Raw genomic sequence first — 24576 nt, 5'->3', positions numbered from 1 at the left:
ACCAGTAATAAACAGCTACATTTATTGAGCCCACACTATGTGCCAGGCACTGTGCTAAGTACTTTTATTTGTTAATTCATTTAATTGCCAATAGCAGAGGAGCTTTCTGGCTAATCAAGGAAAGCCAATGGAGGCGTTCCCTAAATGGCCCATCCTAGCATTAACGCCTGCGTCATTAGCTCGTTTGTAACCTTGGAGCATCACTTCACGTCTGTGAGACCCAGATTCCCTATCAAAACGTCAGAGCTATCAGTTCCGGATCTACCTACTGAACAGTCTATAGCAGAAACATCTGAATTTAACTCATATACAGGTGGATTTTTGAGAAACTGTGTTGTAAATTGATTACCTTAAATATTTTTAAGGGAATCTTATTGATTTATTTTTTAATTTATCCATATGAAAATATTAAATTATGAAAAAAGGGAAACAAGTTGCCTGTAATCACATAGTCATGACACACATTTTAGTTCTTTTTTGTCTTTTTCTAAGCATGTATTTTTCTTTGTTGTAAACAGTCAGAATATAATTGAACCTTCCTAATTTTTCATTTAACATGGTGTCACACAATCTCCCTGTTCCCTAGTTGTTCATTTGGGTGGAGGAGCTATTTTAAGGAACTACATTACGATTCCTTTTGTCTAATTAGCCATTTTTAAAAATTTAAATCTAAATAGTCAAATTATCAACTTTGTTTCTGACTGTGTTGCTATAACATGTAGATCCCAATATGCTACAAAGGTGTTGTAAAGAGCTTGCCAGGAGAAATCTCCTGTTGGTACAACAGATTGTCCATGTCCTTGCACCTGTATTCTCACAACCAGAAAGCTAGACAGTGGGCATCTCTGTTAAAAAAGTAACTCTTGCCAGTCCCACTGAAGACTTCTTTGCTCTAGCCAGGGGTCAGCAGAGGACCAGATAGTAAATATTTTAGGCTCTGGGCCATACCGGTCTCCATTACAGCTACTTACTTCTGCAGTTATAGCTTAAAAGCCATGACAGGTAAGACTTAAACAAATGAGTGTGACTCTTTTTTTCCGGTAAAATCTTATGATTGCTCTCCACCTTCCCATCCATGCTCCAAACCGTAGCCAGAGTAATCTTTTAAAAGCTCACATCTAATCCTTACTTACTTGACCTTTCAATGGCTCATTATTTCAAAGCTCCTAATTCACTTCCCAATCTCTCCCAACTCCCCACCACTCTATCCTTCCTGTTCCAGCCATGCTGAATTATTTGTAATCTCATAGACTCTTACTTCTGGCCTCTTATTCAAACTGCTTCCAACTGGACATCCTTTAGGAAGTCTTCCTACACCCAGTGCTGGATTAGGTGTTCCCTTATGTATTTTGCCCAGTTTCCAGTTGTCTCATCACGATGGCAGTAAATGTTAATGAATTTTCCTTCCCCACAGACCCTGCCCAACATCTCTGACCTGTGTCTGAGGGATGTGCCCCCAGTTCCTACCCTGGCTGACATCGCCTGGATTGCTGCAGATGAAGAGGAGACTTATGCCCGGGTCAGGTAGCTGAGGCAGTAGCCTGCCAACTGGGGAATGAAAAGCTTCTTCACAGATGAGGTGGTAGGCAGAAGAAGAGTGAGATGGAGGGCAACAGGAGTGAGAGCTAGGAGTGGGAGTAGAACCTGGCTGTGTTACTTTTATTTTTTAAGAGCAAGGAAGTTAATCTCCTTTATTTGTTTAATTTTTGGCTGCACTTGGTCTTAGTTGCTATGCACAGGCTTCTCATTGCAGTGGCTTCTCTCATTGTGGAGCATTGGCTCTAGGGGCATGGACTTCAGTAGCTGTGGCACACAGTCCAGTTGTCCTGCAGCATGAGAAATCTTCCCAGATCGGGGTGAAACCCTGTTCCCTGCATTGGCAGGCAGATTCTTAATCCCTGGACCACCAGGGAAGTCTAGCTATGTAACTCTTGCAGGAGTGTATGAAGGAAGTTTGGAAGCAGTGCAGTGGCCCATGTCTCTGACACTTTTCTCTCCCTGGTCCAGGAGCGATACACGCCCCCTGAGGCACACCTGGAAGCCCAGCCCTCTGATTGTCATGCAGCGCAATGCCTCAGTGCCCAACCTGCGTGGGTCAGAGGAGAGGCTCCTGGCCCTGAAGAAGCCAGCCCTGCCAGCCCTCAGCCGTACCACCGAGTTGCAGGATGAGCTGAGCCACCTGCGCAGCCAGATTGCCAAAATAGTGGCAGCTGATGCAGGTAGGAGCCCCTGAGCCAGGACCAAATAGCAGGCTGTTTGTTTTTGTTTAGCTTTTGGACAGGATAAGGATAAGAATGGTCCTTGATTTGGGGGTACTGGAGTCTAGGGCTCTGGGACTGCCCTAAAGCCTGGCTAGCCTATATAATCTTTGGATGGTTTCTGTCAGCCATTTGGGGCAGACTGGTTGGGTTAGGAACAAAATCTTCACTTAATCTGGGGCCCCAGGCAGATTCCCTCCCTCAGCCACAAAAACCACCTCTCTTCCAAATGTCTTTTAAGATCATGTCTTCCATGAGTGCTCAGTGGCTTTCCTTTTCAATATGAGAAATAAGTTTTCCCCACCACTGAGAGATATCTCCCTTTATAAGCATATTTTCCTTTTCCTTGCACTCTGACTTTCTACCAGAGACCACCTCTCCATCCCTCAGCCTTTCTGTCTGCAGTTAAGGGAGAATCACTGGGAATGGATGGGCTGACCAGATGTAGGAAATACCAACGGGTGGATCTTTCCCAGGATGCTCAGTGTTTAACCCTCATATTCCTCCCATTCTCACTTTTTTGCTACTCATTGACTCAAAGTTATAGCTCCCAAACCTTGTCAGTTGGTAGAACATGTGAAAATCATGGTTCTCTCTTTGAAAATTTTTATGTATTTAATTCTCTCATGTGGCAGTTTTATAGAGAAAATGGACTTGAATTTTCCATTTATATTTGTTCGCTACATTTTTTTTTAATCATCCAAGAGACATGCTGAAGTAGTTTAGGAAAAATCCAAAAATATTCCCTAGAAACTTAGAAATTGAGGAAATTCTCTCCATTAAAATTTGGGAACTGGGAGAACTATCACCATTCTGGTTTTTGTCTGTAGAACAGTTCTTCCAGTCACAGATAGCTGCATTTAAAGGAGCACAGTCAGAAGCACTGGCCTAGTTAGAGAAAAGGACAAAATCAGGCCATGGTTCTACACTATTGCTTCAGTCTAAAGAATGCTGTCATTCCATTGCCCGCTGCAAAATGGGAGCTTTTAGGAAGCAAGGCCTTTATGGGGTGGGTTTTTCTGCCCTTCTGAACACTGGAAAAGCATAATACTGCTACATCTTCTTGAGATCCTGAGAGGGGAAGGTAGTGGAGGAACCCAGAATGTCATGGTGTCAGCCCAGGAAATGAATATTTGGTAGGCAGTGCTTGTGGGGAGATGTAACTGCTGTATTTTAGCCCCAATGTCCATCCATGCCTATTGTTTTCTCTTTCAGCTTCGGCTTCATTAACGCCAGATTTCTTATCTCCAGGAAGTTCAAATGTCTCTTCTCCCTTACCTTGTTTTGGATCCTCATTCCACTCTACAACTTCCTTTGTCATTAGTGACATCACCGAGGAGACCGAGATAGAGGTCCCTGAGCTTCCATCAGTCCCCCTGCTTTGTTCTGCCAGCCCTGAATGTTGCAAACCAGAACACAAAGCTACCTGCAGCTCATCTGAAGAGGATGACTGCGTCTCTCTGTCCAAGGCCAGCAGCTTTGCAGATATGATGGGTATCCTAAAGGACTTCCACCGGATGAAGCAGAGCCAAGACCTGTAAGTATACCTTAAGGAGCTTATGATGATCATTTTGGGGGGCGGGAAAGGGGGCTGTGCTGGGTCTTCATTATGCCACTCGGGATATGGGATCTTCACTGTGGTATGTGGGATCTAGTTCCCTGACCAGGGATTGAACCCAGGCCCCCTGCATTGGGACCTCAGAGTCTTAGCCACTGAATCCCCTACTGTTTAAGTTGCCTGTGGCCAATTATCTAATAGAAAGTAAATACTTACATAGTAAATCCTCATTAGTAGCAATGTGTAATTTCATTCACAAAGCTTGCTGCCCGCTTGCTAGTGCCTGGGGACCCCAGTTTGAAAAAAGAGCAGCACTTTACATTTGGTTGGGATGATCTAACCCAACCAAATGTTACTAAACAGAGGTTTAATAAGAAGGCTCATCTAATCCAGCTTCTGTCCTCCAGCAAGGCTTCACCACTCCAGTTCTCATACTGCTAGTAATAACTGTCCCTGTGCCCCATCCTTCAAAGTACAGTTGCATAATAGTTATTTTAGTATCTCAAAAAGTAGACTTGGTGGAAGGAGAATTCCCTTTAAATAGTGGTCCATTATTCAAACCAACCCTGGAAACACAGATTTACGAACAAAGCTTTTGAGATGCCTAGTGCCTAACTCTGGCTGCCGATCAGAATTGCTTGGGTTTGTTCAAAATACACCTTAAACTTACCAAAGCAGAACACCCAAGGAGTAGAACTCTAGGTGTTTCTGATGGGAGTGTGAGGGGATTTGGGAAATACCTACCATGAGAAACTCATCTAGCAGAGAAGCCCTGGAGCTCCAGCCTGAGAGTCATCTGCCTGCAGTGTTTCTCTACTGCATGGGACATACCAGAAGTGTTTATTTAAATGTAGATTCTGGGCATTGAAATATTTGACATCTTAACCTCAAAGTCCAGAGGCCAGGTGTGCAGCTGTATTTTTTAATGCAGTTAAAAAGCTGTTTTCAGCCTCTTCAATAAATGATGCTGGGAAAACTGGACAGCTACATGTAAAAGAATGAAATTAGAACACCTCCTAACACCACACACAAAGATAAACTCAAAATAGATTAAAGACCTAAATGTAAGACTAGAAACTATAAAACTCTTATTAGAGGAAAACAAGCAGAACACTCAATGACAGAAATCAAAGCAAGATTCTCTTAGGACCCACCTCCTAGAGTAATGGAAATAAAAGTAAACAAGTGGGACGTGATTAAAAGCTTTTGTACAGCAAAGGAGACTATAAGCAAGGTGAAAAGACAACCCTCAGAATGGGAGAAAATAATAGCAAATGAAACAACTGACAAAGGATCAATTTCCAAAATATACAAACAGCTCTTGCAACTCAATGCCAGAAAAACAAACAACCCAATAAGAAAGTGGGGGGAAGCCCTAAACAGACATTTCTCCAAAGAAGACATACAGATGGCTAACAAACACATGAAAAGATGCTCAAAATTGCTCATTATGAGAGAAATGCAAATCAAAAATACAAGATATCACCTCACACCAGTCAGAATGGCCTTCATCAGAAAGTCTACAAACAAACAATGCTGGAGAGGGCGTGGGGAAAAGGGAACACTCTTGCACTGTTGGTGGGAATGTAAATTGATACAGCCACTATGGAAGACAGTATGGAGATTCCTTAAAAAACTAGGAATAAAACTACCATATGACCCAGCAATCCCACTCCTAGGCATGTACCCCGAGGAAACTAAAATTGAAAGAGACATGTATCATACACCATTGTTCAGTTCAGTTCAGTCACTCAGTCGTGTCCGACTCCTTGACCCCATGAATCACAGCACGCTAGGCCTCCCTGTCCATCAAAGACGCTTACTTCTTGGAAGGAAAGTTATAACCAACCTAGATAGCATATTCAAAAGCAGAGACATTACTTTGCCAACAAAGGTCCATCTAGTCAAAGGCTATGGTTTTTCCTGTGGTCATGTATGGATGTGAGAGTTGGACTGTGAAGAAAGCTGAGCGCCGAAGAATTGATGCTTTTGAATTGTGGTGTTGGAGAAGACTCTTGAGAGTCCCTTGGACTGCAAGGAGATCAGCCCTGGGATTTCTTTGGAGGGAATGATGCTAAAGCTGAAACTCCAGTACTTTGGCCACCTAATGCAAAGAGTTGACTCATTGGAAAAGAGTCTGATGCTGGGAGGGATTGGGGGCAGGAGGAGAAGGGGATGACAGAGGAGGAGATGGCTGGATGGCATCACTGACTCGATGGACATGAGTCTGAGTGAACTCCGGGAGTTAGTGATCACTGCAGCACTATTTACAATAGATAAAACATGGAAGCAACCTAGATGTCCATCGAAGATGAATGGATAAAGTAGTTGTGGTGCATATACACAAATGGAATATTAGCCATAAAAGAACACATTTGAGTCAGTTGTAATGAGGTGGATAAACCTAGAACCTATTATACAGAGTGAAGTGAGTCAGAAAGAGAAAGATAAATACCGTATTCTAACACATATATATGGAATCTAGAAAAATGGTTCTGAAGAATTATCTATAGGGCAGCAGTGGAGAAACAGAATAGACTTACAGACATGGGGAGAGGGTGAGATGTATGGAAAGAGTAACATGGAAACTTACATTGCCATATGTAAAATAGATAGCCAATGGGAATTTGCTGTATGGCTGTATGCTGTATGGCTCAGGAAACTCGACAGGGGCTGTATATCAACCTAGAGGGGTGGGGTGGGGAGATAGATGGGGGAGCTTCAGAAGAGAGGGGATATATGTATACCTATGGCTGATTCATGTTGAGGTTTGACAGAAAACAGCAAAATTGTGTAAAGCAATTATCCTTCAATAAAAAATAAAGAAAAATTGTTTGGTGGATGCAAATAAGCCAGTATCTGCTGCTGCTGCTGCTAAGTCACTTCAGTCGTGTCCGACTCTGTGTGACCCCATAGATGGCAGCCACCAGGCTCCCCCGTCCCTGGGATTCTCCAGGCAAGAACAGTGGAGTGTGTTGCCATTTCCTTCTCCAATGCATGAAAGTGAAAAGTGAAAGTGAAGTCGCTCAGTCGTGTCCGACTCTTAGCGACCCCATGAACTGCAGCCTACCAGGCTCCTCCGTCCATGGGATTTTCCAAGCAAGAGTACTGGAGTGGGGTGCCATTGCCTTCTCCGAAGCCAGTATCTGCAGACGTGTAAATCTTACGTTTCAGAATTATCCTTTGTTAAGCGTCCTAGTTACAGAACCCATCTGTGAACCTACAAACAGATAAATCAATCTGTAGCTACACATGAGTTAACTAGGGCTCAGACGTTGTACATTGTTTGCTTATTCATTTATGCCATTAAAAATTATTTTGCCTTTAAAAAAAAAGCTGTTTTCAGGGCTGGGGAGGTGAGGGCTGCCTCCTGAAATGATAAAGTTACTTTTAAAGGGACAGTGACTCACCTCACACAAGATCCCTTTTTGTTTTCTGGTCCCATTTTCTTCTGAAAACTAGACAAGGGTGCTGGTAGTGGATCCTACTACCTGTCCCTAGTCAGGCTGGTCATACAGACCCCCCCAGTTCTTTGATCTCCAGCATTCCCAAATTCAGTTGCTGCTGCTTTCTTCTTCTGATCAGTATTTTATAGACTGACTCTCCAACTTGCTTACACTTGCCTCTTGTACCAGTTAGATCTATGATCCCCTACTGCTAAGCCTTTTCTCTCACTCATGCCCTGGGATCTTTTCTCCTTTGTTGATAGGAGGAGCTGGGTTGATGAGTAAGAATGGGAAAGTAGTCCTGTCCTCAAGGTTCAGAAATGTGACAGACTGAAGGCAGTTCCTCTTGGTTTGGTTTTCGAGGTTTAATAATAATCTTAGCCCTTATATCTAGCATAATGACCACTAAAATGCCTTCATGAGGATTATATGTAAGTTCACTAGGATTTCAAGCAACTACTTTCCGGGAAGATACCTGAGGTTATCAGGTAATTGAACCTACCCTAATCTGGAACTGGTTTTGCTCCCATGGGTCTTAAAATGTGAACATTTAACTGTAAATTCTGGATTGCTTATAAGATAGAGCTAGAAGGTGGGATCAGAAGCTTAGCCATGACAGGCCAATACCAACAGGTTAATGGTCCTTTGCCCACATTTTATAGCCATTGCAGGAAATAGTAAAACCATGTCTAATTAAAAGATGAGATCTGCAAGCTTGGTTTTAAACTCTGGACTCAATCGCTTACTGACTAATGACTTTGGGCGTAGTCATAACATTGCTGTGCTTCAATCTCCTCATTGGTAAAAAAGGATTGTAATAGCTTCTACCTCGTAAGAGTGTTGTGAGGATTAAATAAGATTGTATTCCAACACACAAAACACTGCTCAGGACAGAATAAGTACTAAATCAGTTCAGTCACTCAGTCATGTCCGACTCTTTGCAACCGCGTGGACTGCAGCATGCCAGGCCTCCCTGTCCATCACCAACTCCCAGAGTTTACCCAAACTCATGTCCATTGAGTCGCTGATGCCATCCAACCATCTCATCCTCTGCCCTCAATCTTCTCCTCCTGCCCTCAGTCTTTCCCAGCATCAGGGTCTTTTCAAATGAGTCAGCTCTTCACATCAGGTGGCCAGAGTATTGGAGTTTCAGCTTCAGCATCAGTCCTTCCAGTGAACACTCAGGACTGATCTCCTTTAGGATGGACTGGTTGGATCTCCTTGCAGTCCAAGGGACTCTCAAGAGTCTTCTCCAACACCACAGTTCAAAAGCTTCAATTCAGCACTCAGATTTCTTTATAGTCCAACTCTCACATCCATACATGACTACTGGAAAAACCAAAGTACTCAATAAGCATAAGCTATTATTCTATTTCTAGGAGCCGGAGTTCACTGAAGGAGGAAGATCCTGCTGTTCTTATCTCTGAGGTCCTAAGGAGGAAGTTTGCTCTGAAGGAAGAAGATATCAGTAGAAAAGGGAACTGATATCACTTAGCTCTACAACTCAGTCTCACGCTCCTGGAATTCCTTCAGTGCTGCCTCCCTCACCGCAGATGTTTCTGCCTATCAGTTAGAAATCTGCAACAGTCTTGCCGAAAGCTAGAGCTTGGACTAAGAAGAGCTGCATTATATGTTTTCCATACTCAAACCTTAGAAGCTAAAGGACTGCTTTGAGCTGAGACACAGGTAATTATATGCGTTGGAATCGCTCAATTTAAAGGGTGAGATAGAACTTTCTGGTTTTTCCTTTCTCCTGTGTGAAAGTAGGTCCTAAATGAAAGACTGACTTCACTGCACTAGACCCCATAACTGGTCTCACTGAACACTTTGTGCCCAGCTGTCAATCACTCTCAGCCGCTTCCTTGCAGCAGAGCAGGGCTGAGGGGAGGGGGCTATAAATGTATGTGCACATTCACAGGGCAGGGAAAATCTTATGCTGCTCCATCATGAACTGACACCAATGCCCAGCAATCATTCTCTCCCCCTTCCCTGTCTTAACACTTACATGTAGAGGTTGGGCCACTGGACCAGCTGAGGCTTGGGATACTGCTGGGAGGCCTGGGCTGTTTTTTTTCTTAAATATATTTTGTAATACTGTACAACCAAATCTACCCTCCAAGGCCCTGATGCCTCATTGGTTCCACTGATTGAAAGCTCTTTCTCTTCCATGGACTTTAAGCCGAGCAGGAAAGAGAAATGAAGAGTGAATCTTCCAGGCCCTTGACAGCTCCTTTGCTTGGTGCCGAGGTTTGTACTTACTATACCATGCATGACTCAGATGCCCTCAGGTCCTTTTCACTACAGTATGTATGCTGTGTGTTTGGGTTGAAGTATTACCTGACATTAAAGGAAGGATGTGGAGAGATACTGCATTGGTTGTGTCCATCTCTTGAGTTGTGACCACCCAGTATCCCCTACAGGTATAGAATTCCTATTAATTTCAAGGTATATGAGCTTTTGTAAACAGGTTCCTGCCTTTATAGGAGGAAGCTTCTTACCTAGGGAGCTTCTTGTTCCCTTTAGAAACACTTAACTTCTTAAAGCCAGTCCATCCTATAACTTGCACGCTTGCCCCCTAGAGGCTTATTTTTAAGCCTCCTACGTACCACACCTGCAACATGGGAAACTGCTGCCTGGTGGATGATGTCTTGAATAGAACACAAATCAGATTGGATTTGTGTTCAGATCAGACCCATGGCAGTGACGGAACATTGCTTTTTCAAAAAAAACGAAATTGGTAATGTTTTAGTTACCATCAGAGCCAGCTTTGTAAACAGTCATTTATTTGGATTCATAGTTTTCAAAGGGGGTTCTCTCCCGTTTAGATCATTATAAGTCAGCCCTTTTCAGGGAGATGTTTAAACATATATAATCCTAAAGTACTGTAAAGTTACCACAAAAATAAAATAACAAAACTACCTAATCATTCTACTTCTCTGTCTATCCTCCCTGTCCTTGTATGCCTGGTCTGGGAGAATTGCCTCATCACTCAAAAAAGTCAAGAATAATGGTGACAAGCTTAGGTTGAATGGGTAAAATTACAGCCAAAGATTAGAAAAACACATATCCATAAGAAGCAGCTTCCAAGTCAGAAGCATCTAAAAGGGCAAAGAGGTCCCTCTGTGCAGGCTGCGTAGTGGGCTCTAGTGGAGGGATGAGTACCTGCCCTGCCCCTTCTGTGCTCACCTTCCGTGCTTCCGAACTCATGCAGGGAATTCACCAGCCACCTCATCCTCAGAGCAAGACATGAAGCCAGTCACACTGTCTCAACAAGTGGTACCACCTGCTTTATTGACACAAAATGCTCAATAACGACAGCCTCATCCCATGCTTCCCTCCCACCAAAGATCATTCTCCTGAAAGACCTTTCTAAAACGAAAATCTTACATTCCCCTCCTCAAACATACTCACCCCCTGAAGATGTTTTCTTATATGTCATTTCTAGGTACTTTTAGAACCAAACACCCAAACCCTCACAAAGACATTTAGGCTTGGTGCCTGATAACTTGATTACCTTCAGAGTCCTGGGTAAAGAGCGAATCAGGCTGCAGATTGAACTGGGTGGTCCTGTCCTGGCACTGAGCCCAAAGGCTATTAGGGACCCGCCCATAGCCCTGATTTTGGTCGTTGGTTACATCTCGGAAAGGAGCTCTAGAGTTGTGGGCAATGACCCGCTGGCCCTGAGAATCCTCAGTGAAAAGCTGACTCCAGGAGTCCTTGTCATTCCTTTCACTGTCCCAGGAAAACCCAGGAATAGGGCAAGAGCTTTGTTTTACTGCTTTCATGTTTGCTCCGCGCCGGGAATCCTTGTATGTTTGAAGGACAGGGGCCTGCCTGCTTCTTTTGGCAGACACATTTTCCAAGTTAGTCTTATCCAAGAGCTGATGGCCCTTGTGCCCAGTTGTTTTACTGTGTGTCTCCACACTCTGATAATTATTTTTCTTAGATCCTTGAAGCCATTCCCTTTCACAGGAAGAATCCTCTCCCTCTTTTTGGTCCAGCAAGCAAGAACTCTCCAGGTCGTGGGCGAAGGAGCAGGCCAGTGAGGCCTTACTCGCTCCAGCACAGACTGAGGTATCAGGCCGGAACAAACATGGCACAGTCAAGTATGGGGTTCCTATTCCATGCTGGCAAGAAGCCTTGAGAGACTGAGGAGAAAGTCTAGCTTCCTGGATGTCTGCAGGGGTTGAAGTGGCTAAAGGGGGTGCCATGAAGTCAGCCCGCAAGCCCTGGGTCAGATGTTCCAACTGGGTTGCGTCTTCCTTAGACTCTTTGTTGGTCTGACTTTCTGTATGAGATGAAACACTCCTCTGGTCAGCACCATTTGTCTTTCCTAGTAAAACAGATGAACAAATATTATTCTGCAGGAAAACTCCACCTGAGTAGGATTCAGGTGGCTTTTTCTGTAATCAGTATCAGCTACCATACTACCTTTGACCTTCCTGCTTTCAATCTCTAGTCTAAAACACAGCTCTTATATTCCCCTTCTCAAAATATATGGGTGCTTGCTTTGACCTACCTAATAAACATGGCATATAATCAGACCACAACCTACTCTTCACATTTTCGTGTTATGGGTTGGTTTAACACAATAGGGAAGATCAGTTTTGCTTTTGTTTTTTATTTAACATGTAGTTTCTTCTGAATAGTGATGCTGGCCAAATATTACTCCTGGATATTATCCTTTGAGAAACATGTTCAGTATATACCATTTTTGTAAAGTCTCAGAGATCACATTAACCAGCCAACTCAGAAATCTTCTGACAGAATGTAAGTCTCCCGCTCCCCAAATATTCATGGAAAATGGAATAAAGATACAATTATTTGCTAAGTCAATCAGTAGAAAGGACAATTAAAAAAACTATTAGTGTCCAGCCTGTATGTTTTATCAGGTGTGGAATGGATCCTGTCTGCCTTAAGGATAAATGTAACATGAAATTCCTACTCCCCCACAAATGAGGCCAAGATCTAATTATAAACAAAGCTGATAACTCTTCTTCCTCCAAGAAATATACTACAGAAATTATTTTTTAAAAGCGTTCTCAACTTTTTCTAAGATTTCAATACAGACTATATAGAATATACAAGAATTTCGAATTGGAAAGTGGTTTTGAAAAAATCTGCACTCGTTGCTTAAAGCAAAAGATCGTTTTAAGTTTTTGTTTCTGGTAGGGAGAAAGCATTTTGAAGGCTTAGGCAAAGCAGTCCTGGGAATGGCACCAAGAATTAGAACTCTTCCCAGCACCCTTCAACTGACAAGAATCCTGCTCTGTAAGCCCCAGCCTGCTCTGAGGCAGCTGGTCCCCAAAGAGGAACATGTGAACAAAGAATTGCCAAGGAATGATGAGACACAAGCCAACTTTATGCCAAGCTAAGAAAAAAACACCTTTGAACTTTGATTAATTTGAGAAGCTTCATATAGACATATAAATTATCAATTAATCTTATACAGACTATTAACTGTGGCCAATCCAAGACATATACCTTACTAATACATATACCTTACTAATGGCTCCCCACCCCCAACCCTCAAGTATACCTTTCCTCACTGCTCTGTCAAAGAATACCAATATTTTAATTTTAGACTGTGATAAACAGAACCAGAAAAGCATGTTTGTAAAAGCACGTATATATTGCTTTCCAAAAGACGATGTTTTCTTGTGCTTTATAACTTGTCTAATAAGTCAGCTAAGTTTAACACAAAGCACTGGTGACACCACTTCTCGTAAATGTTCCAGCTTGGAAGAATGCGTGCACTCCCTTTCGCACCCTGATTGCTTTCAGTGTGCTCACCATACCTTGCTGCGAGGTGAGGAAGGAAGCAATGCTGGTCTGCCGAGTGCCTGCAGATGGACAGCTTCTTTGAGTAAAAGAAATTTTAGCCTTTCTCTCTCCAGGAAGGAGTGTTAACATTTTGGTGCTTGACTTGATTAACTGTGTCTTAAGGAAGGGGAGAAAAAGAATAATAGAAACGATTAATATCAAGACAGCTCAGACAGGAAAGACTCAATAAACAGCAGTTGCCCTCTTGGAACCACACTAGATCTTTTGGACTCCACATATACGCTTCTCTAGTTTTGGCTGTACCTCTCCTTCCACCGTTTTCTGCCATACTGATGGTATCTGTTTTTCCTCAAGAATCATATATTCCAATTCTAGCCCATTCTTTGTGCTTCCCCGTGGAAATCAGCAGGCTGACTAAACAAACAGGATCTGTTGAAGGGATTCCACAGAAGATATTCTCTCCTTTATACTTAAAGATAATTTATGATTCTACAGCAGCAGCAATTGATTCATTTTCAATAGTTTTCAAATAGTCACATAGTGGTTTAACAGCATGGCTCCCAAGTCACACAGCTTCTGCTCAAATCAACACCAGTTTTGCCACAGCCTATTAACTGCATGACCCTCTAGAAGTTGTTCGATCTCTGTATCATTCTCATCTGTGAAATGGAGACAAGAACAGTACCAAGCCCACAGGGCAGTTAGGAGGATTTGGTGAGTTGATTGATATAAAAAAGGCTTACACAATTCTCAGACAACAATAATAGTTGGCTGTTAATAAGAGGAGGAGCAAAGCAGCAGCACAAATCTCACTACACTTACACTCATCCCATGCTCCTTTATTTGTGACTTGGTTTTGTTTCCATTTGCTTGTTGTGGAATGCCCAAACAGTAGGGAAAGTAGGATTATATTCAATTTGGCTGTGAAAGTCAAAGAATGAGATTTGCCAATATCCATGTACCAGTTTCATGTACTTTTGAAGTGTAGCTTGAAGGATTTTGAGCATTATCTTGCTAGCATGCAAAACAAGCACATTTGAACAGTAGTTTGAACATTCTTTGTCATTGCCTTTGGGACTGGAATGAAAACTAACCTTTTCCAGTCCTGTGGCCACTGCTGAGTTTTCCAAGTTTGCTGGCATAATTGAGTGCAGCAGCTTAACAGCATCATCTTTTAGGATTTGAAATAGTTCAGCTGGAATTTCATCACCTCCACTAGTTTTGTTTGTAGTAATTCTTCCTAAGGCCCACTTGACAAGGAGACACTTGTTCCTTGGATGAAAAGCTATGACTAACCTAGACAGCATATTAAAAAGCAGAGACACCACTTTGCCAACAAAGGTCCATATAGTCAAAGCTATGGTTTTTCCAGTAGTCATGTATGGATGTAAGAGTTGGACCACAAAGAAGGCTGAGTGCCAAAGAAATGATGCTTTCAAACTGTGGTGCTGGAGAATACTCTTGAGAGTCCCTTGGACTGCAAGGAGATCAAACCAGTCAATCCTAAAGGAAATCAACCCTGAATATTCATTGGAAGGATAGATGCTGAAGCTCCAATACTTTGGCCACCTGATGCAAAGAGCCGACTCATTGGAAAAGACCCTGGCTGGGAAAGATTAAGGCAGGAGGAGAAGGGGATGGCAGAGGATGAGATGGTTGGACATAAGTTGGATGGCAACACCAACTCAATAGACATGAGTTTCAGCAAACTCCAGGAGACAGTGAAGGACAGGAAAGCCTGGCCTGCTGCAGTCCATGGGGTCGCAAAGCCAGACACAACTTAGCAAATGAACAACAACAATGTACCAATTTGGAAGTAGGCCTGAAATTTGAACCAAATTATTAATTCTAGCCCAAAGTTGACTTCATTTTAACATTTGGAAAATCCTGGGCATAAAATTCATAGACTTGTAGTATTAGTATGGAGTATTTCCTTCCACCATACAAAACTAGAAAACTGAATCAGATATAGAAACAACTGATTTTGGATGATGGATAACAGGCAGTGCAGGACTGATCCCCGAAAGCAGGAAAAATAAGGTGAACCCTGGGTCGCCCTAGGTAGCACTTGTCAGACTGCATTGTATGTAGAGAGATACCCAGGCAGAGCACTGCCATCTTGATGAATTGAGCAGGCTGAGACTGGAATTTGGGGAAAGATGAGGTGGCTGGGATTTGCAGCACAGAGAAGCACATCCAGAAATCTACATAGAGAGCCCTTCAGTTCATTACTGAAAACAAACCCACCTGTGTGGTAGGCAAAACCCCATGAGGTCAGACAAAAAATGCCAGGAAGCACAAGATGAACAATTCTAGAGCTCACACAGAGCTGGGAGGGTTCTCACTAGCCAACGTAGAAACACTTGTTTTAAATTGGAGTATAACTGCTTTCCAGTGTTGTTAGTTTCTGCCGCACAACTAAGTGAGAAGTGAAGGTGGTAGTTGCTCAGTTGGGTCTGACTCTTCGTGACCCCATTTACCGTAGCCCACCAGGCTCCTTTGTCCATGGAATTCTCCAGACAAGAATACTGGAGTGGGTGGCCATTTCCTTCTCCAGGGAATCTGCCTAACCCAGGAACCAAACCCAGGTCTCCTGCACTGCAGGCAGATTCTTTACTGTTTGAGCCATAGAACTCCTCCCTCTTGGACCTCCTTCCCACCCACACCCCTATGCCCCCATCTAGGTCATCACAGCACCACGCTGATTTCCCTGTAGTATACAGAAGGTTCCCATCAGCTACCTGGTTTACACATGGTAGTGTATGTATGTCAATCCTGATCTCCCAGTTCATCCCACCTCACCTTATCCCTGTGTCCACACATCCATTCTGTACATCTGCATCACTATTCCTGCCCTGGAAATAAGTTCATCTGTACCATTTTTCTAGATTCTACATATATGTGTTAATATATGATACTTGGATTAAAGACCTAAATGTAAGACCGGACACTATAAAACTCTTAGAGGAAAACATAGGAAATATACTCTGACATAAACCACAGCAAGATCTTTTTCAACCCATCTCCTAGAGTAATGAAAACAAAAATAAACAAATGGAACCTAATTAAATTTAAAAGCTTTTGCACAGCAAAGGAAACCATAAATAAGATGAAAAGACAATTCTCAGAATGGGAGAAAACATTTGCAAACAAAGCAACAGACAAAAGACCAATCTCCAAAATACACAAACAGCTTATGGAGCTCAATATAAAAAAAAAAACCGCAATCAAAAAATGGATGGAAGACCTAAAGACACATTTCTTCCTAGAAAGATCTTTTTAACATCAGGGACATTTAGCAGAATTAGAAGGATCACCCCTTAGCAATTCTAAACTGGCCCCAGAACAAAAACTATTCCAAACCTGTCCTGCTATTTTTTCAGTCACCAAGTCATGTCTGACTCTTAGCAACCCCATGGACTGCAGCACAGCAGGTTGCCTTGTCCCTCACCATCACCCAGAGTCTCCCCAAGTTCATGTTTGTTGAATCAACCAGTCCTAACAAAGCTTAAAAACAAGCTGACTGGGATTTCCCTGGTGGCTCAGTGGTAAAGAATCCACCTGCCAATGCAGGAGACATGGATTCGATTCCTGATTCAGGAAGATACCACATGCCAAGGAACTAAGCCCATGCGCCACAAGTACTGATTGAGCCTGTGCTCTAGAGCCCAGGAGCCGCAACTACTGTAGCCTGTGCACCCCAGAACCCTTGCTCCACAAGAGAAACCACAGCAAGGAGAAGCCCTCACACCGCAACTAGAGTAGCCTCCACTCTGCAACTAGAGGAAAAGTCAATGCATCAATGAAGACTCGCATAGCCAAAAATAAATATAAATGAATACTTTTTAGAAAAAAAAAAGAGCAGTGTGATTAGCAAGTAACTACCTGCCAAAACAAATTTCAATATTCTTTAAAGACAACAAAATCCAGACCCCCAGCAATGTAGAACCATGGTCAAGTCCCAACAAAACATTGCTAGATATGTGAAATGCAGGAAAATAACCCATAATGGGGAGGTGGGGGTGGAGTGGGGGATCAGTTAATGGAAACAGACTCAGAAAAACCAGGGATGACTGGGAACTCCCTGGCAATTTAGTGGTTAGGACTTCACCCTTTCACTGCTGAGGACCTGGGTTCACTCCCTGGTCAGGGAACTAAGATCCAGGGAACTGCAAGCTGACCTGTTAGGCCCGTATGTATGTATGTGTGTGTGTGTGTGTGTGTGTGTGTGTGTGTGTACATATAAAGGATGACAGAATTAGCAAACTTTAAATATGCTCAAGCATGTACAGGAAAATGTGAAAATAATGAAAGAAATAGAAGTTATGAAACATTCAGTAGATGGGCTTAATAGATTATAGAGACTACAGGAAAAAAAAACAGTGGGACCTGAAGTTATAACAATATAAACAATCCAAAACGAAGCAGAGTGAGAAACTGAAAAGAATAAATTCTTAATGGTCTGTGGAATATGGAGCACACATATAACAAGAATTCCAAAAAACAAGGTGAAAGACAGCAGAAAATATACTTAGAAATAATAGCCCCAATTTTTTCGAATTTGCTGAAAACTACAAAAAACTGTAATTGTCTTTTTTCAAAGATGGCCAATAAAAAGTACCCAAGTACTGCATTTTGGACCCAGATAACCACGATGGTGTGATCACTCACCTAGAGCCAGACATCCTGGAATGTGAAGTCAAGCGGGCCTTAGGAAGCCTCACTATGAACAAAGCTGTGGAGGTGAAGGAATTCCAGCTGAGCTATTTCAAATCCTAAAAGATGATGCTATGAAAGTGCTGCACTCAATATGTCAGCAAATTTGGAAAACTCAGCAGTGGCCACAGGACTGGAAAAGGTCAGTTTTCATTCCAATCCCTAAGAAAGGCAATGCCAAAGATTGTTCAAACTACCACACACTTGTATTCATTTCACATGCTAGTAAAGTAATGCTCAAAATTCTCCAAGCTAGGCTTCAAGAGTAAGTGAATTGTTAACTTCCAGATGTTCAAGCTGGATTTAGAAAAGGGAGAGGAATCAAAGACCAAATTGCCAACAACTGTTGGATTATCGAAAAAGCAAGAGAGTTCCAGAAAAACATCTGCTTCATTGACTACGCTAAAGCCTTTTACTGTGCGGATCACAACAAACTGTGGAGAATTCTTCAAGAGATGGAAGTACCAGACTACCTTTCCTCCGTCCTGAGAAACCCGTATGCTGGTCAGGAAGCAACAGTTAGAACCAGACATGGAACAACGGACTTGTTCCAAATTGGGAAAGGAGTACGTCAAGGCTGTATACTGTCCCCCTGCTTATTTAACTTCTATGCAGAGTACATCATGCGAAATGCCAGGCTGGATGAAGCACAAGCTGGAATCAAGATTGCAGGGAGAAATATCCATAACCTCAGATATTCAGATGACACCATCCTTATGGCAGAAAGTGAAGAACTAAAGAGCCTCTTGATGAAGGTGAAAGAGAAAAGTGAAAAAGTTGGCATAAAACTCAACATTAAAAAAATGAAGATCAAGGCATCCGGTCCCATCACTTTATGGCAAATAGATAGGGAAACAACAGAAACAGTGACAGATTTTATTTCCTTGGACTCCAAAATCACTGCAGATGGTGGCTGCAGCCATGAAATTAAAAGACACTTGCTACTTGGAAGAAAAGCTATGACAGGAATGGGCAAATTCAGTTCAGATGACCATTATATCTACTACTGTGGAAAAGAATCCCTTAGAAGAAATGGAGTAGCCCCCATAGTCAACGAAAGAGTCCGAAATGCAGTACTTGGGTACAATCTCAAAAACGACAGTGTGATCTCTGTTCATTTCCAAGGCAAACCATTCAATATCACAGTAATCCAAGTCTATGGCCCAACCACTAATGCCGAAGAAGCTGAACGGTTCTATGAAGATCTACAAGACCTTCTAGAACTAACACCAAAAAAAGATGTTCTTTTCATAATCAGTTCAGTTGCTCAGTCGTATCCGACTCTACAACCCCATGAGGTGCAGCACACTAGGCTTCCCTGTCCATCACCAACTCCTGGAGCTTGCTCAAACTCATGTCCATTGAGTCAGTGATGCTATCCAACCATCTCATCCTCTGTCGTCCCCTTCTCCTCCTGCCTATGTAAATTCAATTTATTACTTTGCATATATAATCATCTATCTCAAAAACTAATATAACCTTGCCTTGACCTCTATAGGAGGAATAGTCCTCAGAGCTTTCTGAAAAACTGTCTCCCAGATTATAATCCTCAAGCTGGCCCAAATAAAATTTTCCCTTTCTTTCTTAAATTGACTATTAATTTTTCATTGACACTTGACATTAAAACTCATTCAGGCCTATTGTATAGCTAATCTAGGAAGAAGCAGGATTCTACATCCTGTAAAAGGGAATCTTTAGGACTTTGCTTTGGGCTGGAAATCTTAACATCAGAGGAACAGGAACTAGTGGAAGAACAAATGTTTATAAAAGTATCTTTAGGAATAATGGCGTCAGTGACTACAGTCATAAGGTCCAGGCCTCCAGAAATCAGAGGAAAGGGCCTAGAGATCCTGGAGAGAGGACTCCTGCCATGCACCAGATCAACAGACAAATGTTTTCATCATAACATCATCAAAGGAAAAGGTGTGACTTGGAGTGTCAGAGTTACAGACATAGAAATAAATATTGATTCTCCTCTTCCCTGAGGGGTAATCCCTTTTTCTCTCTTAGCTCTCTTCTGCTTCTCTTTCTAAATTAAACTGGTACACAGATTTCCCATCCATCTCACATCAATCAAGAATGTATTTATTCTAAAAGTATAAGAGGCTCATTCCTAACTCCAGAAGTAAAAAACACCCATTGCATATTTTGGTCATTTTTGATAAATACGTTTATTTCCCTACCACCCATTAATTAGCCGTTTCCCCTATATGTGGGGGAAAAGGTCACCATTCTATCTATAATATGATAAAACTCCTATTTTTGGAGCATACTCATTCACATACTAGAGAAGAACAAAAAAGTTGACAAGGAAGCAAGATGACTTTACTAATTCAACAAAAATGTTGCTGCTGCTGCTGCTGCTAAGTCGCTTCAGTTGTGTCTGACTCTGTGCGACCCCGGAGACGGCAGCCCACCAGGCTCCCATGTCCCTGGGATTCTCCAAGCAAGAACACTGGAGTGGGTTGCCATTGCCTTCTCCAATGCATGAAAGTGAAAAGTCAAAGTGAAGTCTCTCAGTCGTGTCCGACTCTTAGCGACCCCATGGACTGCAGCCTACCAGGCTCAACAAACATAGTCAACAAAAAATATAAGGCTGACACAGACTCTCTCTGGAGAACTCCTGTGCTACAGGAAATACGTTTCAGATTTCTGAAGTGATATATATTTTAACCACTGGATAGAAGAAAGAGACTTTTGTATTTACTAAACAAGGTTACATGTCTCATGTTCTTAATTTTAAAAATATACATTCTTTAACGAGTTATCTCATTTCTAGAAATTGATCCTGCAGATGATTTATTTGCATATGTACAAAAAGATGTGTGTATAAAACTCTTCATTTCATAAGTGTTTTTAATAGCAAAAGATTAGAGACAGCTTCTGGAGAAGGCAATGGCACCCCACTCCAGTACTCTTGCCTGGAAAATCCCATGGACGAAGGAGCCTGGTGGGCTGCAGTCCATGGGGTCGCTAAGAGTCGGACACGACTGAGCGACTTCACTCTCACTTTTCACTTTCCTGCATTGGAGAAGGAAATGGCAACCCACCCCAGTGTTCTTGCCTGGAGAATCCCAGGGACGGGGGAGCCTTGTGGGCTGATGTCTCTGGGGTCACAGAGTCGGACATGACTGAAGTGACTTAGCAGCAGTAGCAGAGACAGCTTCTTATCAAGAAAAGACTGGTAAACATAAATACTATATATACTTGCGGGCTTCCCTATGACCCAGAGGGTAAAGAATCTGCCTGCAAGCGGGAGACCTGGGTTTGATCCCTGGGTTGGGAAGATTCCCTGAAGGAGAGCATGGCAATCCACTCCAGTATTCTTGCCTGGAGAATCCTTATGGACAGAGAAGCCTGACGGGCTACATTCCATGGGGTCACAAAGAGTCGGACGTGACTGACCAACTAAACACAGCACATATATACTTGCGATGGCTGAATCGTGTACTCCAAAATTCGTATGTTGAGGCTCTAATACCGACATGACATTATTTGGCCACCTATGCTCTCCACACTCTTTAGATCTCATCTACTCCTGTTTGCCTCACTCTGCTTCAGCAACACTAGCCTTCTTGTGGCCTCAGGTCAAGTACACACATATATCTCTGTCTCTCTCTACACACACACATACACACCAAGAAAAGACCACTTGAGGATACAAGAATAAGGCAACTGTTTTCAAGCCAGGAAGTCCTCACCAGAATCCAACCATACTGGCACCCTGATCTCAGACTTCCAGCCTCCAGAACAATGAAAAAATTAATTCTGTTGGTTTAAGCCACCCAGTCTATGGTATTCTGTTATGGTAGCCCAGCTGACTAAGACATTATTATTGCTTATAATGGATACTATTTCATAACAGAATGCTATGTAGTCCTTAAAATGAATGAAGCAGCTTTCTGTGAGCCATATGAAATAATCCTTAAGATACAGTGAGTGAAATAAGCAAGCTGCAGAACAACATATATGATGCTACTATTTAAAAGAATAGTTATGCATTTGCTTGTAGATGCACAGACTATCTCTGGAAGGATACCCAAGAAAGCTGTGGCCTCTGAGACAGGGAAAGGTTATAAATGTTAGATATTTCACTGCATACGTTAAACATATTACTACATACATTACATATATTACTACTACATAGAACTGTACCAAACAAAATAACTCGTTGGAAATATTCAGCACAATGTCCGGCTTAAAATGCTCAATAAACAGTAAATATTATTCTCTCATACTTTTGTTTCTTTGTAATGACTAACAGAATCTTGCATATGTGCCAAACCTGTGTTTGATTTCCAATTCTCCTAGTTGGTTGAACCTGGCTTAATTAACCTCCCCTCCCCTCCAGTGTTCTTGCCTGGAGAATCCCAGGGACGGGGGAGCCTGGTGGGCTGCCGTCTCCGGGGTCGCACAGAGTCGGACACGACTGAAGCGACTTAGCGGCGGCGGCAGTCTCCTTACTCTCATAAAGATGATGATACAAATAATACATATTAAATACTTAATACAGTATGTGACATCAGTGGATGCTCACTATTTTTCTGTTTTTCCTTTCTTCTATTTTTTTTCCCCCCTGAAGTTACCAGTTCTGGGCAGCGCACCCTCCCGGCGAGAACTTCCCTTTGCATAGGCACCCACCCCTCCGCGTACTTGAGCCTCTGCTACCTTCTCGCAGGGATTCTACATTAAGGAGTCGGTCTGCTCCATTACGCTCCTCAAGCAGATTTTCTCTCCAAACTCTCTCTCACCTCGAAACCTCGCTGTCCCAGCCTCTTCACATGCCGCCCCACACAGCCTGCCTGTCAGCCTTCCTACCCCATTTTCTTCTCTCCACCCTTCCCAAATCCCATTCTTCAGCCTTTTTCAGACTCCGGCCCCTCTCTCCCCTCAACTGCTAAATATGTTCGTTCTCGCCCCCCGACTCTATCTCCATCATCTCCAGGTTCACCCAAACGCTTCTCTTCACACGCCTTTGGGCCCCTAGGCCCTCCTGAACCACCCTCTCTCCCCTGCAACGACCCACCTGCGTTTTCCGCCTCTTCAGCGCCGCAGCGTCCAGCCACACGCCGCAGGCCTCCTCCTCCTTCTCCGGGCCTCTGCGCCTCATAGCCGCTGAGAAGACCAAGCCAACTGGACACCCGCTGGAAGCTCGAGCCACCTCACGCAACCGCCATCAGAGACTCTGCAGACGTTCGGATCTCCCGCCAACGATGGGGGCGGAGCTACGCCGCGACCTCCCCGGCGCAGGCACCGCCCTCAGCGTCAGCTCCGCCCCGGACCAAGCCCCGCCCCCTTTCCCCAGCTCTGCAGTCTTAACGCCTTAACCAGGACAATTGTGAGGCGAGGAGCGGATTACCAAGGCCAAGTTCATTCTGGCTTTCTGATCCAAAAGTTGTATTCCGGAACTGTGTTGTGTGAACGCGTTCGCGACGCTGCACAAGGAATATGCATTTTCTTTTTCTTGAATTAGTTGCACTCTCTTACTCATAACCATCAGAGCTTTTCCTTGTCTTATCGCTGAGTTCTTATGCATACTTAGTCACTTCAGTCGTATCTGACTCTTTGCGACCCTATGGACCGTACCCAACCAGGCTCCTCTGTCCATGGAATTCTCCAGACAAGAATACTGGAGTGGGTTGCCATTTCCTCTTCTAGGGGATCTTCCTGACCCAGGGATCGAACCTGTGTCTCTTATGGCCTACCTGCATTGGCAGGTGAGTTTACCACTAGCGCCACCTGGGAAGCCAAGGAACATCTAGGAAGCCTAGGAAAACCTAGGAACACCTCAAAAAGTGGAGAGGAGGTTCTGGTCTGCCAACTCCATAGCTGGGGTCCTCAGCACTACCTTAAACGGATTACGTTTGTAATTCAAAACAAAAAACTAAGTGTAACTAGGAAACCTCATGGGAAAGGATTTAGAAAACGTTAAGTAGAATGAAAACTAAAACTCTGGAGTCCAGAACTAGCTTTCAGTACTCACTGTGTGGCCTTGAATTTTAAAGAGGATCAAGCAAGGTTTGTGAAAGTACTTTGCAAATTCTGAAAGCCCCTCAGAAATGCACCTGGACTTCCCAGTTGGTGCAGTTGGTAAAGAACCTGCCTGCCAATGCAGGAGACACAAGAGATGGGGGTTCAATCCCTGGGTCAGGAAGATCCCCTGGAGAAAGAAATGGCAACCCAGTCCAGTATTCTTGCCTGGAAATCCAATGGACAGAGGAGCCTGGTGGGGTACAGTCCATGGGGTCACAAAGAGTAGGACACGACTGAGCAGCACGTGCACACACACACACACACACACGTGCCTAGCATTGTTCTAAGTCCTCAGAAATATAAAAATGCTCGCACACATAACCACAATCTCCACAGATAAAATATATGCACGACAGGATATTTTAGCAGTGGAGTGATATTCCTTATTCATTCAAGATTTTTTGCTTTTCTTACCTGTACTTCCTAATTTTCCTTCACTGTACATATATTGCCATTTATTGCTTATGTACTGGGGAAAAGGCAATACATAAAGATCTTCCTTGATTAAAAGACCAAGAAATGAAATATTTGTCAAATTATATATTTTAAACATATTCTTTTAACGTCTAATATTTATTTAGTAATAAAACTACCTCACCTTTCCTATCAAAACAAAGTTCCCATATACAGTAAATAAGGCCCACCCCCAGGCAAAGATAAAACAGGATCTCCTCCCTTTGCCCACCCCCAAGCTCCCCCTGAAAACCTCCTCCAACACAATGAGCAGGCCCAAGGGGTGCACCGGGGCCCTCTCTCCAGGATAGGAGACAAGAAGGAAGCA

At 43.1% G+C, this 24576-nt stretch overlaps 2 protein-coding genes across 6 annotated transcripts in view; one reads left to right on the top strand and one right to left on the bottom strand.

The window, feature by feature from the left end:
* MTFR1L (mitochondrial fission regulator 1 like) overlaps positions 1-24320 on the top strand; it is a 29733-nt gene extending 5413 nt beyond the window's left edge. For 4 of the 5 annotated variants that reach the window (XM_019980959.2, XM_019980951.2, XM_070776231.1 and 1 more), the window contains 4 exons: positions 1415-1524; positions 2008-2219; positions 3474-3795; positions 8642-9634. In XM_019980959.2, the coding sequence (XP_019836518.1) occupies positions 1415-1524; positions 2008-2219; positions 3474-3795; positions 8642-8747 (750 nt within the window). In that variant the 3' untranslated portion in view covers positions 8748-9634. Of the gene's footprint in view, positions 1-1414; positions 1525-2007; positions 2220-3473; positions 3796-8641; positions 9635-22707 lie in introns of those variants that run through there. The other variant, XR_011562962.1, reaches the window with a different exon arrangement.
* On the bottom strand, positions 8807-22921 carry AUNIP (aurora kinase A and ninein interacting protein). The gene is given in 5 exon segments (XM_019980996.2): positions 8807-8859; positions 8862-8873; positions 10777-11595; positions 13061-13202; positions 22789-22921. Coding segments are annotated over 5 exon segments (1110 nt in total). The 5' UTR covers positions 22873-22921.
* Positions 24321-24576: the final 256 nt, after the last annotated feature.

Source organism: Bos indicus, chromosome 2 (genome assembly GCF_029378745.1).
Source record: "Bos indicus isolate NIAB-ARS_2022 breed Sahiwal x Tharparkar chromosome 2, NIAB-ARS_B.indTharparkar_mat_pri_1.0, whole genome shotgun sequence".
Classification (NCBI taxonomy): Eukaryota; Metazoa; Chordata; class Mammalia; order Artiodactyla; family Bovidae; genus Bos; species Bos indicus.
The sequence above is the reverse complement of the archived record's forward strand: the minus strand, read 5'-3'. Positions and strand labels throughout refer to the sequence as shown.